The following is a 17,383-nucleotide window of genomic DNA, read 5'->3' on the forward strand; positions in this document are numbered from 1 at the left end:
CCCACCCCACCCCACCCCGAGTCGTCTGTGACTTGGTCCCCTGGCCCAGAAGCCAGTGACCCTGCCGCCCAGGCTCCCCGCACAGCAGCCCGGGAGCAGCGTGGTGGTGAGCAGGGGGTTCGTCGTTTCTCTCAACGGTGGCCCTGGGGGGCCGGAACTCAGGCAGAGGTGGGGCCCGGGCTCCCTCCGGTCTTGCCGCTGAGCCGCCTGCCTACCAGGCTGCCGGAGGGGCCTGCACAGGCTGCGGCTGTCCGGGCGAGGGTGACGAGGGTCGCGCCGGCCACCCTGCGTGAGCGCAGCCCCTCCTGCAGCCCCAGTGAGCGCCCAGGGCTGAGGACAGAAAGCACGTGGAGAGCAGGGAGGGACTCCGGTCCCCGCCCGTGGGGGGCGGGGGCAGTTCGAGAGGCCCCCTGAGAGCACCCGGCAGCCGCAGGGCGCTGGGTGCCGGGGGCGGGAGGAGGGCTCTGCTGCCACAGGCTTTTTTTAGACGCCGAGAAAGAAAAACAACCGCCGGGGAGAAGGAGGCTCAGAGAGAGAAACCCAAGTGCCAAAACCAAAGGGGAGAAAAGCACCGGGGCTCGGGGGTCACAGGCCGGCCGCCCCCCACCCCCCGCCTTTCTGCTCTTTCCTGCGGGTGGGAGAGGGCCTTAGAAGTGAGGCCCCGGGGCCCTCGGGCCTGGCCTGGGGCCACAGGGTGGACGTGACATTCTCCGCAGCACAGGGGTTCCCCCCACCCCCGCCCGCCACCCCGAGGCTTGGTGCAAGCGTGTCCAGCAGCGTGTCCTGAAGTCTGTCTCTGCAGGAGCCGTCAAGGACCCTGGTTCTCCGCAGTCCAGACAGCACAGGTCCCCCCGCAGGGTCCCACACGGCACAGCGAGGGCACTGTCCCGGGACGCTGGTTGGGCGGGCGCGCCAGAGTCATCCTGGAGCTCTCGGGGCAGGGGGGGGCGCAGAGAGGTGCCCCTCCCCAACGGGCAGACACGCAGGGACAGCAAAGCTGGCAGTCCAAGCCATCACTGGACAAAGGGCCAAGGCACCAGGAGGGGTCAGGGCACCGTCTAACTGTCCCTGGGGCGGCCAGACAGCAGGATGGACGGGTGGGACTCCAGGACAGTGCTGGGCAGGCCTGCGGCCCCTCCCGAGCGGGTTTTGGAATGCTGGCTTCAGTGGAAAGAAAGGATTCTGGGAAGGAAATCCTGGGGTGTGTCAGCTCAGGGGGCGGTCAGCAGCGTCCCTGGGGTGGGCAGGGTGTCCTTGGGACATAAGTAAGGGAGAGGGAAGCAGGTGCACCTGGGGGGACTCCCCATCTGAATTGGGAGGCCTGGGAGGCTGTGGAGAGGCCCACCCGTGGGGCCCCCCTCCCACTCCCGCCTGTGGAAAGTGCAAGACCAGGGCTCCTCTGCCCGCTCCCCGGCTGCTCCGGAGGGAATGCCCCGGTCTGCATCCCGCCGCTCGCGGCCTCTCTCTGCGAGCAGAGACCCAGCAGGCGGGGCGACCCCCAGGGCCTGTCCCGCTGTCCCCTGGCTCCCGGCCTTTCCCAGTATGCGGAGTCTCCTTGTGAAACACGGGGTGCAGAGGCCTCGGGGGTCCACCCCTCCTCCCCTCCCCGGTCTTGGCCCCCGACGAAGGTCTCGGTGACGACGGGGCCACAAAATGGGGCCCGTGTTCACTCTGCTGCCTTTCCCGACGCGGCAGGAAAGTGACACGAGGGCCTCCTGGCGCTGCTGGGAGCTCCTGCACCTCCTGCTGGCAGCTGCGGCGGGGGCGGGGGCGGGGGCGGGGAGGACGATAGGCCCAGGCCGCCCAGTCTGCAGGCCACCGCCCCCCCCCCGCCCTGCACTAGTCACTGTTTCTTCTCGGGGGCGCAGAGGCGGTGCCGCCGGGCCCCGGGCCCCGGGAGGAGTTGGGTTCAGGTGTAAGAAGGACTGCAGGAGTGTGTTATGTCAGTGGGAGCGTGAGCCCGTGTGTCCGTGTGTCCGTGGGTGTGCCTGAGAGCGGGCGTGTCCACAGGAGCCTGTGTGTCTGGGAGGGACCCCCCCCCTTGTGCCGGCCGGGCCACCTGAAGCCGCTCCTGGCTCCTGCTTCCCTCTCGGCCGCTCCTCCCCGAGTCTCGCCTTTCGGTTTGGGCCGGCGGCTTCCCCTTTCCCTGCATCCCTGCATCCTGCCCGCCTGCCCGCCCGGTTCCCCTTCTGGGCCTGGAGGGTGTGGAAACCCGGTTACACTATGACGGGGGGCGGGGGGGGGGGCGCCGTGTCACAATCGCGCTCGCGGGCCTGCCGCCTCCTCCGGGAGGGCGCGGCGGGGGCGGGGCCGAAGGGCTGCCCAGGAAAGGGGTGGAATGCAGAAGTTGGGGCTCTGGAAGCCGGCCTGGTGCACGCTGGGACGGCGGGCAGGTGCCCCCCTGCAGCCCAGCCTTTCCCGTGAGCGAGCGGCGACTCCCGCCGGGAGGTGGCGTGGCGGGCGGTGGCATCGTGCCTGGGGAGCCCGGCAGGCACCTCGGCCGCTCCCGCCCCAGCCCCACACGGGCCCCAGCTTCCCTCTTTCTGTCTGTGGGGTGCGGGGTCGCCTCCTCCATTTCCTGCTCCTCCTGCCCGCACCATCCCGACACCTGGGCCCGCCCCGGCCCACCAGGCCCCCAGAGCAGGGCCACCTTCTCAGCCTCCTCCCGGAGTCCCCTCCCCACCCACCGGCCCCGCTGCCCCGTGTCCCCTGTGAACTCCCTCCTCCGCTTCCCTTTCGGCTGGTGCCCCCCCGGGGAGCCCAGGAGGCCCCCCTTGCCCGGGATTGCTGTCTCCCTAGGACGAGGACACCCGGGGCCTCAGCCTCCCCTCAGCGGGTGGGGGGTCGGACAGGTCTCCCCTTCATCCGCTCAGACTCTCCCGCGCTCGGAGGCCGGGTTTCCCGTGTGCCACGTCCCGCCGACACGCTTGGCCACACACCCACCCTTGGCACCAGCCAGTGACCTCGGGCGGGCCCGGGGGCCTCTCAGGTGAAGCGGGGTCACCTTCCCCCCACCCCGGGCCGCTTCCGGAAAGGAGGGAGCCGGTGTGCAGAAGCGGGTGACCCCCGCCCCGGCGCACAGATGCGGGGACGGCTGACCCCGCTCGGGTTTGAAAGGGGACCCGCCGCGCCCTAAACGGGTTCTTTTCACTCGTTTCCCGGAAATGGTGTTGAATCATACAACTCCAGGGGGTGGGGAGCGGAGCAGGCCCCGCCCTGGTTCGGAGAAAAGCGGCTCCCTCGAAGGGCAGGACTTTCGAGATACTCTGATCCTCAGAACGCAACAGAGGGAAGGGCAGAGGGCAGCTCCCCGGGAGGCACCCCGAGGTGGGAAGGGCTCTCCCCAGCAGGCTCGAGCTGTCGACGGATGTGAGGCCGGGCTGAGGCTGCCGGCGACTCCCCAGGGCCCCGGGGCGGGGGGGGGGGGCTGCTGTCCGTCTGTCCGTCCGTCCGTCCGCACGCTGTCCCCTGAGCGTCCCACTCCCCGTCAGTGCCGGGCTGCCGGCCTCGAGTCCAGGACGGAGCTGCCTTTGTAACTGCGTGAGCGAGAAGAGTGACCTTTGTGTGCCTTTTACACGTGCACACACCTGTGCACACACTGTGGCCCTAGGGCACAGCCAGGGGCAGCCGCCCCCAGCGCTCACCCCAGCCTCAGCTCTGGCCCCCCAGCCCCTCTGCCCCTCGGCAGCCGACCCGGCTGCAGACCAGACCGAGGGGCTCAGACACTCCGCCCCTTCCCACCCTTGACCCCTCCGCTGGCCGCCCGAGAAACTGCTTTGGGGGGAAAGAGGACAGAACGGGGAAGACAGGGATGAAGGCTCCGTCTCCACAGACCACGGCAACGTCACTGGGAGTGCTGGGCCGGCCCCAGGGCTCCAGCATGAGGGTCCCTGGAACACGGCCCTCAAAGCCCAGGGCCTGTCTGAAGACAGGGGCCAAGGCCAGGGGTGGGGGGGGCTGCAGGCTCGGGGGCTGGGGACGGGGGGTGGGGGGCTGCAGGCTCGGGGGCCAGGGACGGGGTGGGGGGGGGAGCCGCAGGCTCAGGGGTGTGAGACAGTGAGCAGGGGGCTCGGGGCAGGGGACACGAACTGTTCCTCTTCCTTTGCTGAGTCACCGTTTGCTTGGAATTCTGGCAGGGACACCCCTCGAGCCTCTGGAAGGGAGGGACAGCGGGGGCCCGCCCTCTGTGTGTCCCGGGGGAGATTACTTTATCTCTGGCCTCCTGAGGTGGCCCTTGGGCTCCTGGAATCTCTGGGCCTTGACCCCGTGCCAGCCGCAGGGGCCGGGGAAAGGGCAGGCGGGTCCATGGGCCCGGGGAGGGCCCGGGGCACTGGCGTCCTCGGGAAGGAGCCGGGGTGGGGGTCCAGCCCCTCCGTGCCTCCCCGCCCCCAGGGAGTGGGGGCGGGGGCGAGTTCCCAGTCAGGGTTTCCTCTCGTCTTCAGCGCCTCCTTTGGCCGACCCTCCCAGGAGCCCCCCCGCTGAGCCCCCAGCGGGCTCACGGCCACATGGAGTTCAGAACGGGGCCTGTCCCCACGGATCCTGGGAAGGGGACACAGCAAGGGCAGTCACCACTGGGAGAGCGGGGCGTCACAGGACAGGGACTGCCCGGCCCGAGGGGGCGCAGCCCTGTTGAGGGGGGGTAGCTGAGCAGGCGGAGAGCCGGCTGGAGGAGGGGACGCCCTGGGCAGGAGCCCGGAGCTCGCATCATCCTCTGGCGGAGGCCGAGTGAGGGGTGACGGGGCGCACCCCGAGTGGGAGCCGCGGGGGTGCTCTCAGACGCCGCGTGTGGGGCTGTCTGGGTCCCTGGCCTCCCCTCCTGGGGCCCGCCCCTCTGGTTCCCGAGTGGCAGCACCTGCTGAGAGCGTCGTGGTCCCTGGGACCAGCCCGGAGGGCCCGGGCAGGACTTGGGGCTGAGTCTCCTTGCCACAGTGCAGCCCGCAGGGACTTGGGAAAGCATGCACGGCCCACGAGGGCCGTCTTGAGGGTGACGATTGCAGGACGGCGGGCACAGCCAGGGGCCCACGTGCCGCCCACCTGCCCCCTGCTGGGTGGGGGGCAGCTCGGGGACAGACTGGGGCGTGCGGTGGGTGAGCAGACGACAGTCTGGAGACGCCTTGAAAGAGCGTGGGAGAAACTGGCCGAGGAGGCCAGTGCGGACCTGAGACCATGTGGGTTGGACCCCATGGGGCCCGAGGGGAGCGCCGTCGGCACGTGTGGGATGGGAGGAGGGACGCTGTTTGGATTTGGGGTGCCCGTCTGTGGTGTGGCAGGAGGAGAGACAGCTCAGCGGCACTGAGGGCAGGAGAAGGGAGTCCCGGCCAGGAGGCCCTGGCGTGTCGCTCCCCGCCTCCCGTAAACACTCCGAGTGTGGCGTTCTGTGGGGCCGGGCTGGGTGCTGGCTGGCCGAGGTGCCGTGGCCGCAGACGGGGACCTGGCGTGGCGGGGAGGCAGCTCAGCCGCGGCTCCGTCTGGGGGCGACACTCACAGGACAGCGGGGCGCTGTGTCTGGCCGTCCCCTCGCCTGTGCCGCAGCCTCCTCTTCCATCCGTCGGGAAGCTCAGAGCCCCCGGAGGGAGTGGTCAGGGCCCGCTGGCCCGTCCCCTCCCCGGGTCAGACCCCGGGCCCTCGCTAAGGACATGTGGTGAGAACAGGCAGACGCTCCAGAAACGCCAGAGCAGGAGGGGGGGCGGGGGGGGCTCCAGGACCCAGCGGGGGGCCTGGCCTCGGAGTCCGGCTCCACGCGGGGCCTCTGGCCCTCCCCTCTCTCTCTCTCCCCGCTGCAGTCGGGCACCCTTGCTCCTGCACAGTGACAGGTGGCTGTGACATGACGCAAAGGTCACTGCCAGCCCCGTCGCACAAGTTAATTAGAGACAGGTGGTCTGACCGCCCGGAGGGCTAGTAGGATCTAAAGAACATGTATGTGTGTATGTGTAAGAGGCAGGTGCCGGCACACTTTCAGATTCTCCCGAATACACATGGGAGCATGGTTACTGCCAGAAAGGGGCCGGGCGGTTCCCGTCACCTGAAAGTCTCGGGCTGGTTTCTGAGTGTCCCGGAGGGGCAGCTGCAGGCCTTTAAATGCACGGCTAACGGCAGACTTGCAGGGGTGGGTGATGGGCGGTCTTTCTTCCAGAATGTTCTTCGGTTGGGCGGTCTGAACAGGACTCAGAATCTGGGGCATCCACAGCATCCCGTGCGGAAACGCTGGGCACCGTGTAGGGAGTGGAGACTCCTCCCCGTGGTTGGAATCCCACCCCGAACATGCTCATTAGATACAGATTCAGATTTGCATATTCACGTGCCAACCACCCAGTGGACCAATCCCAGAGCTGCCGGGGAGCCCAGGCCCCTCCCTGACGAGAGGTGACAGTCCCTGTCTCCTGGGACCCCGGTGAAGGTGACAGGCAGCCTGTGAGCAGGGCTTCACACATACCCAGCGTCTCCAAAGCTCCCGGGGACCGCCCTCCACAGGGGACGGGAGGGTCAGGCAGGTCAGGGCCGGCCCAGCCGACTCGTGGTCCCACCGAGGCGGCGCCCGCTCGCCCCTGGGGACTCAGGGAGCGTGGGTGCTGTGCGCAGCTAGAGCGGGTTCCGGGGGCCGGCCCTCTGGGGGAGCAGATGGGCTCCGGGCGACAGCTGTGTTTGGTTTCCTGGATTTTTGTGATTTTCAGGGAGTTAAACACTGAGGGCAAGACTTTCAGAGTCAGCTGGGGTCACACTAGAAACGAGCGATGCCCTTGAAACGGTCAGCACGTGGTGTCGCGCGAAGTGCTCGGGGTCCGTTACGTTCAGCGGTCGCGGGTGGCCTGGAAGGGTCCGTGGAATTGCATGTTTCCAGACTCACCCTGGGACGGCCCGAGGCCGGCCTAGGCTGCAGTGTCTACCGGCGGGAAGGGGGTGGATACATTGTATCAGGTCTCAGCCCCAGCTCGCTCGCAGTGAACGTGAATGTGAACTCCCCACGGCCGGGCCCAGCACCCCACGCCAGCGGGGGCCTCGGAGCAGGCGGCCCGCGTTAGGAACCGGCTTCCACACCCGGCACGGTCAGGCCCCCTCTCGGCTGCGTCCCAGGGAGCCGTGCGTGCGGCTATCCGGCAGGGAGCTTTCTGTCACCTCACGTGTCGGCCGGCATGCCCCCATTTTAAAAGGTGATACGTACCGAAGATATCCTTGCCTTCCCCCGATTATCTGAAACTTGACATGAGGGGTCAGAGCTCAGTGAAGACGGCCGGTAGCCAGGCCACTGGCGGTCAGCCTCACGCCGTGACCGTCTGTGAGCCATCCAGCCTTCGCGCGTCCGGGCAGACCAGCTGCTTGACCGGACACGTGACAGTGACACCCTCTGCCAGGTCTGGACGAGCGGGAGCAGGGTGAGGAGGGCAGCGTTCGTTAGGAAACTCGTGAGCTGGTCGGTTCAAGCGGCCGCTTTGGGCGGGACCCCCGAGCTGTTTTTGCCCAGGACCCCGACACTTGAATGTGTTTCTCACGGGGAGAAGAGGGAGGGCCTGGGGCCAGATGCGCTTCCCCCACTCAGTGTGTTGCTCAAACACTTTCTACCTTTTCTGCGAACGTTTTCTAAGAAAAAGCGGAGGGAAGACCATGCACCCTGCAGGGGGTGGGGGGGGGCAGCCCGCTAGGGCACAGCCAACCTCGGTGGGGGCGCAGGGTCTCCCCGCGGACGCCAGCGGAGGGGTGCGCGCCCCGTACCTGTCTGTGCGGCTCAGCGTCCCCCAACCTGGGACAGTGCGGGGCAGAAACCCCAGGCCGTCCCACGCCAGAGGCTGCTCCCAAAGGCCCTGAGACATCACGCCCTGAGCTCGGACCTCCGGGAGCCGCGGCCCGTCTCCGGGGCACCGCTGCCACCTCCTCCCGGTCTGAGGGCCGCACAGTAGCGTCGAGCAACAGGGCTCGCTTGTTGTGAAGTGCTGCCTCCCGCACTCCTCACCACCCAGCTCTCTCTCTCTCTCTCTCTCTCTCTCTCTCTCGCTCTGCTTCTCTGTTGCAGCTTCCTACGGGGCTGACGGCTTTAGGGACTTTCATGCAATAATCCCCAACGCTTTCTCTCGTAAGTACACGCTTCGCTCCCGAAGAGCGGGAATGTGTGTGTCCGTTGCATGCTCCGCGTGTCCCTTGTGCGGCATCATCCTGCATGTCCCCGCCGCCCTCCCGCATGCTGGACAGAACCAGGGGCGTCCGTGCCGGCCCTTCCGACCACTAGCCATCCCCCCAGCAGGGGCATCACTCACACCGTCAAGTGCCCCCGTGCCCTCTCTGGTGTCCGGGACGCGTGAGGGAGCACCCTCGGTGGTGGCGGCGGAGCAGCAGCGAGAGCAGAAGTCACAGGAGGATGGAGGCGATCGCTGCTGCCCTCGCGCCACCGAGCGGTTTTGTTTTGAGCCTGTGGTTTCCTCCTTTTCATCGAGAAGACGGCGAAACGGCCAGACTCGCCGTCGCCATGGAACAGCCCGGCGTGTTCCCCCGCCCCGCAGGGCGGGAGAGAGCCACTGTTCGTTTCGGAACCGAGAGGAGGCCCGGGGACCCTCGGGCTGAGCGGCGGGCGCTGCGTGCCGGGAACCCGGAGGCAGACGTTCGTTCCGTCGTTCTTCCTCGGGCGTGGGGCGGGGGCAGACGGCCCGCAGCTCCGAGCCACAGCCTGGAAGGTGTAGTTCAGGGCGTGGGAGGGTGCTGTTGAGACGATGCGCAGACGGCGGGAGACTCAGAGTGGTGCGAGTGGCTGCCCCCTGAGGACTAGGTCTCCAGAGCCCGCGTCAGCCAGACCCCTGGGTGTGCAGCACCGGCAACCAGGGCGTGCCTGTCAATAATGCCCCAGCGAGTATAACGAAGGCTTCTCTGACCGAGAAGCTGCCGGGCACAGGCTCCGACGCCCCGGCCGGCCGCAGCCCCCCACAGGGGAGCCCGCCGGCTTTGTCTGCGTCAGCCCTGGGAGGCCCCCCTGCTCACGGCCTCTGGGGGCTCCTCCCCGGCGGGTAAGGTCCCCGGAGAGACCCTGCCCCTGCCCAGTTTCCTTTGGTCCAACCTTTGAATGCTAGCTTGCTCCTCACGCCTGTGGGGCATGCACGTAAGTGTCCGTGTGTGTGCACGTGTGTGTGCGCTTACATGACTATGGCAGAGGGCCCTAGGCCCTAGGGCAGAGGACTGGTGGAGCCTTGGAGATGGACCGTCCCACCGCGGGCACGTCCAGGAGTCGGGGCCCTTCGGGGTCAGGCGATCCCGCCTCGGGCGCGGGTGCGGGGAGGCCCCGGCGCGGAGGCTCAGGCGAGGGGGGCGGTGCCGGAGCCGGCGCTCCGGTGAGGGCATCGGCGCGTGGGAAGCGCCCGCCCCTAAACAGAGCCAGGGACACTGGTGCTTCTGGAAGGCGTGTGCTGCGAGGGTCCCCGCACAGGTGTCCGTGCTTCTCCCTCTTCCCCCCTCCCCCGTGGCCCCAGACTGGGAAGGGCACAGGGCACAGGGGCTGTTGACTCGGGCGGCTCCGCCCCTCCCCCCTCCCCCCAAACAGCAACCAAACTGTTCTGGGCCAACATCGCCACCTAGTGGCCAGGGTGGAGGATCGCCCTCCCCGCCTCTTTTTCTTCCGCATTAAACACACGACCTGTTTGTCCCTGGGTCTCTCCTCTGTCCCAGTGCGGGTCCCTAGTCCCCTGGGGACCTGTAAACCTGCTTGTGACTTGTTCCCGTCTCATGCGCTTCCTCTTTCCTCTCTCCCTTCATCCCATCTAAAGGCCGAGGACATAACCTAAGAATTAAAATACTGCTGATCTCTCATCTTGGCAAGAAAACGGGGGAGAAAATTACATTCAAAACGGTGTTGGCTCTCATACTGGGTTTTACTGACCTTCAAAACGTTTAAAGAATGTGACAAACCCCTCTCAGAGGCAGCGTGAAAACCCCTGCGTCTCTCCTCCCCCTGAATCGTCGCGTGATGGCCCTCCTTCCAGGCCAGCCATAAATATTTTCATTCCATTTGACTTTAACGGCCTGGTCGTGGCGGTTGCAGGACCATTTCTGCCTCCCAGGTTCTCATTTAACATAGTGGGCATTTCAAGCTCCTGTGGCCTAAACTCCCATTACGGGGACGATTCTGGAATAGTGTCTCGGTAGAAAATTGTGGCCTGAACACCAGCCGTTCACCCGGCCATCGAATATAAAGACACGGGCCCCCGGAGAGGAGCACTGAGAGGCAGCGTGACCCATTTCTGGGGCGGGGGGAGGGGGGACTGCCTGCAGATCCTTGGGCCGTTTGGGACAGTGTACGACGCCGGGCAGCAGACCCGTCTGGCCTCGGCCCCACCAGCCCCGAGTCCCCAGGATTCTCCAGACCCGCGACAGTGGCTTCTGTCCGAGCTGAAGTCCCCCTCCCACTACTCAGGGGCCCGGGGCCGCTCTTAGCACTAGTGCGGCTAACGACACAGACAAAGGGTAACAGAAAGCCTTCAGCTTTTCCTAAACTCAAGCAGCCCCCGGGAAGCAGGGCAGGGATTGACTCAGGGTTGAAGACACCCCCTCTCTCGAGGGAGGCCAGGCGGGCGGCTCGGTGATGGAATGGGGGCCCCAGGCGGGGCTGGGCAGGGCCGGGTCGGGGTGAGGGCGGAACAGGTCCCGGCTGGTGCTCCGTGCTGTCAGCCTACGGGGCGTCTCATGGAGGCCGCCGAGTGTCCGCCAGGTGGGGAGCGGGGTTCCAGACGCCCGTGAAGTGTGGTCCCCACGTTCGGGGGCAGTCGGACAGCCCACACAGCCGGCAGCTGAGCCAGGCACGCCCGGGTCCGTGGAAATGGCGCAGAGGCACCGGCTGAGGACTCCGGAGCGAAGCCTGGCCGGTCGGCGTGAGCCCCGGCCGGCCCGCCCGCCAGCCAGACGGCGTCCTCGGGGTAGACCGGAGCGCAGCGCCCCAGGGGAGTCGGCTCCCACCCCCCGCTGGCCTCGCCCCGCCCACCGCAGGCTGCCCGCCCGGTGCGGGGCCCCGGGGCTGCATCTGGGGTTTTCCCTGCTCCCGGCCACCCCGCTCGTTGAGCTCACGTCAGCTAGAACCCCGAAACCCTTCCGAAGGCTTCCACAAGGGAAGCCGAGACGCCCCCATCCCGCGAGCTCGTGTTTCACAGGTGTGTGTTCTAACTCGAGCGGACCTTGCACCTCTGTCCGTCAGAGACACGGCCTGCGGTGGCCACCGCCCAGGGTCGCTTCAGGCCCTGGTTCCTGCCGCCTGCAAACATGACGAGCATGCCACCCGAGCTCCCCTCCCAGCCAGTGGGAGGGGGTTTCCAGGGTGGCCCCTTCCTCTGACAGCCGGTGCCGGTCCACACGAGAGGAGACCTTCCCCATTTCAGGGAGCGTTCACCTGCCCTTGAATGGGATGCCCTCGGTGGACGGTGCGGCCAGTTTGCTGTCACCGACGCCCCTGGTCTCGGCAGCCAGCCCCTCCGTCTCTGGGTCCCCACAGCCCTTTTCTGGTGTAAAAAGACCCAGAATTGGTCCTGAGAGTGAGAGCAGCTGGTGGCTCTCACATGCTCAGACTCTGGCTGCGAAATGCGTGTGGGGTTTGCCCCCGGCCCCCATCCAGGTCCCTCATCCGTGGCTCCTGGTCTTCGCCATGGAGATCAGGGTTCGCCTGCATTTTCCCGGGGACCTAGAGCAGGATGGGGTCCTGAACTCTGTTCCTCGGGCTGTGCCTCCTCGGGCTCAGGGCAGACCCCGCCGACACGGTGCCTGGCGGTCCCCATGCTCTCGGGGTGGCTGGCCCCCATGCCTGCCAGCCCTGCTGCTCACCCGGGCTCCGGGTCAGCTCTCAGACCCCCTGCCCCACGGCATCGTCGAGAGAAAGTCCCTGCTTTGTGAGCCTCTGGCCTCCCGGCTGGGGGACTCCTGTGGTCAGAAGGTGACATGCAGGCTGGCCTTCCCTCACGCTGTCCTTGTCCCCCGCCCCGACACAGTGCCACCTGCTCCTCTGCAGCCCCCCTCCGGGAACGCACGCCTCTGGCCTCAGAAACCCAAGCGTCACCCTCTGCCCTGCTAGGCCTCAGGCTGTCACCGATACCACGGCCCCGGGCCCACCTCGGGGCGGGGGGGGGGGGTGTCACAGACACACCTGTGGTTCTTGAGGGCCCAGAGCAAGTGGGAGCTAGGAGCCCTCTGCCCACGGGCGCCTTCGGGGAACGGGAGTCGGCACTTTCCGCGGGGGCGGGGGGGGGCCTCTAAAAGCTTGAGACAGGGCCGGGTGGACACGGGAGGGGGCCCCCCAGCTGTCTGTCCGGGGGCCTCCGCTGCCTCCCGCTAGGGCCCTTGGCTCCCTCCTCACACTGCAGCCGGGGCGTCAGCTCACTTGCTGCGCTGTGCTCTGAGCTCCGTTTGCAAACCCCAAGGTGACGACGGGATGCAGTTCCAGGCCCAGAGGCTCACGGGTCTCTGAGCTGTGAGGTCACGCTCCTGGGGCGGACACTGGCGGGCAGGGAGGCCCCGGGGAAAGGTGCATGGCACGCGCCAGGGGGCAGGGACCCCAGGGAGCGCCCGTGCCCCTGGCATGCCGCCTCCCTGCCCATCTCGTCTCCTGCCTCGCTGAGCTGCCGGCAGCCGCGTGAGGTCGGCGGGAGCCGGGGACGCAGGGTCCTTCCGGGCTCTGGGGTCTGGACCCCGCTCCAGGGCGTCGCCTGCAGAGACGCCTGTGGGATGCCGGGTCTCCTGGGGAGGCAGCCCCTCCCTCCGGGGCCTCAAAGTCCCCGTGGCCTATTCGCTGTGGCCCACGTCCCTGCTAATGCGTTCCCTTCGCTCATTTGTCTGTGAGCCCCCTCTCCAGAGGGCTGCTGGGAAAGCTGGGTGGGACCGTACCGTTAACTGAGTTGATCAAGACAGGGGGTGACACACACCTGAGTCCCCTGGGGTGGGGGGGGGCTCGGGACAGTGTGGGACACTGAGCCCCACCCAGGACGCTGGCTCAGGGCATCTGGGGGGTGCCGCAGGCCTTGCTGTTCTTGCCGGTTCTCAGGTGAGGTGGGTGCGGCCGGGCCAGGCATCGGCCCAGAGACCCACCGACTGAGAACACCCATCGGAGCCTGGGGCCACGTCCCCACCGTGGTTCACCGGCCGGCTCCGACTCAGGTGTAGCCACCGAGGCAGGGCACGGTTTCCACGGGAACGCGTCTCAGAAGGGCGCAAACAAAACGCCTCTTGTTTCCTTTGCCGGGAAAAATCCGTGAATGCCGTGCACCTTGACCCTGAACGTGACGCAAGGGGAAGGCGAGTGCGGGGCGGGCGGTGGTTACTGTGTTTGTCAGCCCGTGGCCCCCGAGTGCACACGGCTTTGCCATGAAAAACTAGTCTCTGTCTCCCAAGTTCACAGCCACCACCACGGGCTCCCGGAGCAAAGCCGAGCTCATGGCTCTGGGTCAGCACCCAGCTCTCGGGACCCCCGTGACATGAAAGGGGCTGGAGCCACTGTGCACCGAAGAAACAAGCAAAGCCTTCCGGGGGCCTGTGCTCAGGAGTCTACCTACGCCCCATCTGCTGGGCTTGGTCCCCACGTTTGTCACTCTGTGACCCAGGGAAGGGACAGCAGTTCCTCACGCTCCATGGCCACTCACAGGGGACCCTGCCAGACAAGGCCGCAGCCCCGGAGGAGCTGAGGGGGTGGTCCATCTGGTGTGAGGGGCTCACCTGGTGGGGGGAGGGGTGCAGGCCCCGCCTCCGGTGACTGCCGGGCGCCCAAGGCTGTCCCTGCAGAGCCGGGGACCCGAGCGTGCTCAGAGCCTCAGAGCGAGGGCCCCAGTCCACGGGAGACGCCGGGGAGCCTGCCGCTGGGACCTGCGGAGAGGCAGGCAGGCAGGCCGCCTCCTGCCCCGGGCCCCCGGGGGCCGCCACGGGCCGTGTGCTGCTGCGCCCTGTCCCCTGCGATGACACTGAGTGGCCACTGTGTTGTGTCTTTCAGCCAGTAATGTTAAAGTAGAGGCTCAGAGTGACGAAGAGAATGGGCGTGCCTGTGAGGTGGATGGGGACGCTTGTGCCCAGGACTTGCGCGTGCTCGGTGCGGCGGGCGAGGACGTGGCTGGCGCGCACAGTGGCCCCGGCGGCAGAGCCGTGTCAGGAGCTGGAGGCATCCGCCTGCCTAACGGCAAACTGAAGTGCGATGTCTGTGGGATCGTGTGCATCGGCCCCAATGTGCTCATGGTCCACAAGAGGAGCCACACGGGTAAGGCCTGGCGCGGGGCAGGCGGGCGCGGCGCGCGGGCGCGGCGAGCGGACGTCCCGGGGGCGCGACGCACGGGTGGGCGGAGCTGCAGGGGTTCCGGGGCGTTCGGGGTGTGCAGGGCATGCGGAGCATGCGTCCTCCTCCTGGGGCTTCCCCAACGGGACTGGCTCGACCCTGGACATCGGAGCAACAAGCAGAGCGCTGAACAGCCTCAGATGCCCGTGCTGGGGAGGGGGGTGGCGGGGGTCGCTCCCTCTGAGCCGGGGGGGCGGCGGCGGGCACAGTCAGGGTGCATGGGGCACACGGCTCAAACCCAAACGAAAAGGTGAACACAGCAAAACGCACGCCCCACGCTGTCCACTGAGAAACCTGGAGTCCGTGAACCCGCGTCCCTTTCGGACGAGCAGGGCCGGGCCCGTGGAAACGCTAGCGAGTGGGGTGCAGCTCCCCAGAAGGCGTCTTCCAGGAAGAGTCCCGGCCAGGTCTGGGCCCTGTGGGCGAGGCCGGAGTCAGAGTCTGTGAGTGCAGAGTCGGTGAAGACGCTCACGCCCGAACCCCCGTCCGTCGGGGGCAGTGGAAGGATGAGAGGGTGCAGTGCCCCGCGTCCAAAACCGGAGGGGCAGGACAGTCCCGGGCCCGACGGCTGCGCCCGCACTCACACGGGGGCGGGGCGGGGGCAGCGCGGGGGAGGCCCTGTCCCGCCCCCTCCGTGTGCCCAGCACGCGGTCCCAGGGGTCGACCAGGAGCACATTTTCCCCCAGAACTGCCTGGTCACCTCTCACGGCCCCGGGGGGCCTTCGGAGAACCGTGTTAACGCGGTGCCTGCACGTGCAACTGGGCGCACACCCCTCCCTGCTCTGAACGCAGCAGAAACATGACTCCCTGCCGTGGGGGTGAGCCAGACGGTGCGTTCCCCCACCGCAGCGGCCCCTGGCCATCGGGACGCAACACGCAGAAGCCCCGAGTCCCCGTGGCCTGGGAGGGGCATCCGTGGTCATCCTGATGGCAGCCTCTGCCAGCGCCATCCGTGGGAGGAGGGACGGTCACGCAGGTGGACGCCACACCATAGAGACGCAGCGGGTTCCCGCGGGAGCCCCGGGAGGGGGGGAGCCTCGGGCGAGTCCAGCAGGTCCAGGGGCACCGGGAACGCAGCCAGAATTCGGGGGAGTCACGGGGCGGCAGAGCCGGGGGTGTCGGGTAGACCAGACGGCTCTGGTGTTGCCATGTTTCTGACAGGAGGACTCCCACGTGTCGTCCCTCTGGGGAAAACAGAAAGTGCGTTTCTTTTCAGCAAGCGTTCCTTTTCGGTGAAAACTCGTTTTCCGAAACGGAGCAAACTGCTTTTCCGGATGCGCCACTCACTCCTGAAAGTATCCCGCCCCCTGCCCTGCCCCCACCCCAGCAGCCAGTGAGACACCCCATTGGCCGAGAGAGGGGCAAAGCCTGGCGAAGGCGGGTCTCGGGCGCCTGGCCGGAGAGGCACTAGGCGGGACCCACGGCGGCCGGCCCCTGCGCTCCTGGGGGGCCGCAGCCGGCCCAGCTGAATCGCCCCCTGAGTGCGCAGTCTCTCCGCTGCACGTCTGACCGACGAGTCGGACCCTGGCGCACTGGGGCGCCACACTGGAAGGGCGCCTGCCCCGGTGGCAGGACGATTGTAAGGAAGAAAGCTGCCAGGGGCGGACACGCCGAGCGCACGGCCGCTCCTGCCCACCTGTCCCCAAGGGTGGCCGCCCACACTCCCGCCCTCCGTTGGCAGAACCAGAAACCCCGGGAGCAGGCGCTACCAGCCAGAGGTGTGAGCGAGCAAGCGTTCCTGCCCGGCCCTCTCGGTTTTTGCTGTTGTTGTTGCTGTTTTGAAAAAAGGCTGAAACAGGGAACTTGCAACCGTGCCCAGAAGGCGCTGCCCCTTGCGTGATGGACGGAGAGGGCCCCAGGCGGCTGTGGGGTCGGTCGCCCGGGCAAAGTCGGTCTGACTGCGTAGGTGTGCTGGGCAGTGTGCACGTTCCTGGGCCCTGAGTAGAATGTGCTGGAAAGGGCATCGCCGGTCCTGCCCCAAATCCTGCAGGTGTAAACCTTGCTAGAACAGCGCTGCTCCCCTGTAAAGACCATGGGAGACCCACAGGGGTCCCGTGAAAAGGTGGAGTCTGGCTCGCCCCGAAGAGCACCTGGGTGCTGGGCCGGGAGCCTGAGTGTGGGCAGACGGCAGTTGAGGACCCGACAGTGGACGCGACATTTCAGGGGGCCCTTCCTCTGGGAGCCTAGGAACCACCAGAGTCACTCCCGTCCCCTGAGGAGCGAGGACCTGTCCCTGCCCCCAGCGAGCGAGTCAGGTGCCCAGGATCGCTGTCCCGAGTGACTGTCACCCCCACAGGCCACCCCCCCTGCCCGGGACACCACCCCGGTGGGGAGCTCGGGGCTGCGTCGAAGGGCAGGTTGACGCCTGAACAGCACTGCCCTCATTAGCAGCTCAGCCTCCCTGTTTTCACACCCACGGGGGAGCAGGGAGAGCAGTGGCTCCTCCCACCGTGTCAGGTGAGCCCGGAGGGCGGGGTGCCCGGGAGAGACCTGACACAGGGCCGCCCCCTCCCGGCGGTGTGCAGCATGGCTGGCTCTGAACACTAAAGACCCAAAAAGCACCTGAACCATGGCAACTGCGCCCCCCCCACGCCCACCCTGCTCCCACCTGGAGGCGGCCAGGCCCGTCATTGGGTCTGCCCGGCACTGCACCGGCCCGCACGCTGCTCCCAGGCCCGGCCCGAGGGCCCCACTCCGGCCCCGAGGTCCAGCCGTCTCTCCAAAACCCTCCCCTCTGCCGGACCCGCAGAAACCCACGGCGGGGCAGCCACGGGCACTGTCCTTCTCCCCAGTTCAGTGATGAGGGGCTCGACGTGCTCACGGAGCTGCTGGGGCTGAAATCCAGATTGGGAAGGACGGGTATTAGAGTCCTCGTCCCAGTGAAATGAAAGGGATGACGCCCCCGGAGAAACCTGCATTGACGTAGCGACCCTGAGCGAGACCGGTGGGAGGGCGGGTGGCAGACCCTGGCCGACAGAGGGGCTCGCTCACGGGCACGTGGCCCGAGCCCTGGGCCGGCTCCAGCGCCCGGCCCCTGCGCCGCTGACCCCTGGGGAGGGACGGAACGTGAGTCCAGCTCCCCGGGCCGTCCCTTTGGGGGGCGCTCTGCCCGAG

The 17,383-nt window shown here is 67.6% G+C and overlaps 1 protein-coding gene across 12 annotated transcripts in view; it reads left to right on the forward strand.

Moving 5' to 3' along the window:
• Nucleotides 1-17,383, forward strand: part of IKZF1 (IKAROS family zinc finger 1) — a 78,591-nt gene that overhangs the window by 41,969 nt on the left and 19,239 nt on the right. For 6 of the 12 annotated variants that reach the window (XM_036010376.1, XM_036010375.1, XM_036010377.1 and 3 more), the window contains exons 4-5: nt 8,006-8,065; nt 13,934-14,194. The exons of 4 other annotated variants lie outside the window; for them this stretch is intronic. In XM_036010376.1, the coding sequence (XP_035866269.1) occupies nt 8,006-8,065; nt 13,934-14,194 (321 nt within the window). The remainder of the gene's footprint in view (nt 1-8,005; nt 8,066-13,933; nt 14,195-17,383) is intronic. 2 more of the 12 variants (XM_028525602.2, XM_028525601.2) reach the window with 1 other exon arrangement.

The sequence above is a fragment of the Phyllostomus discolor genome, chromosome 10 (assembly GCF_004126475.2).
Source record: "Phyllostomus discolor isolate MPI-MPIP mPhyDis1 chromosome 10, mPhyDis1.pri.v3, whole genome shotgun sequence".
Taxonomy (NCBI): Eukaryota; Metazoa; Chordata; class Mammalia; order Chiroptera; family Phyllostomidae; genus Phyllostomus; species Phyllostomus discolor.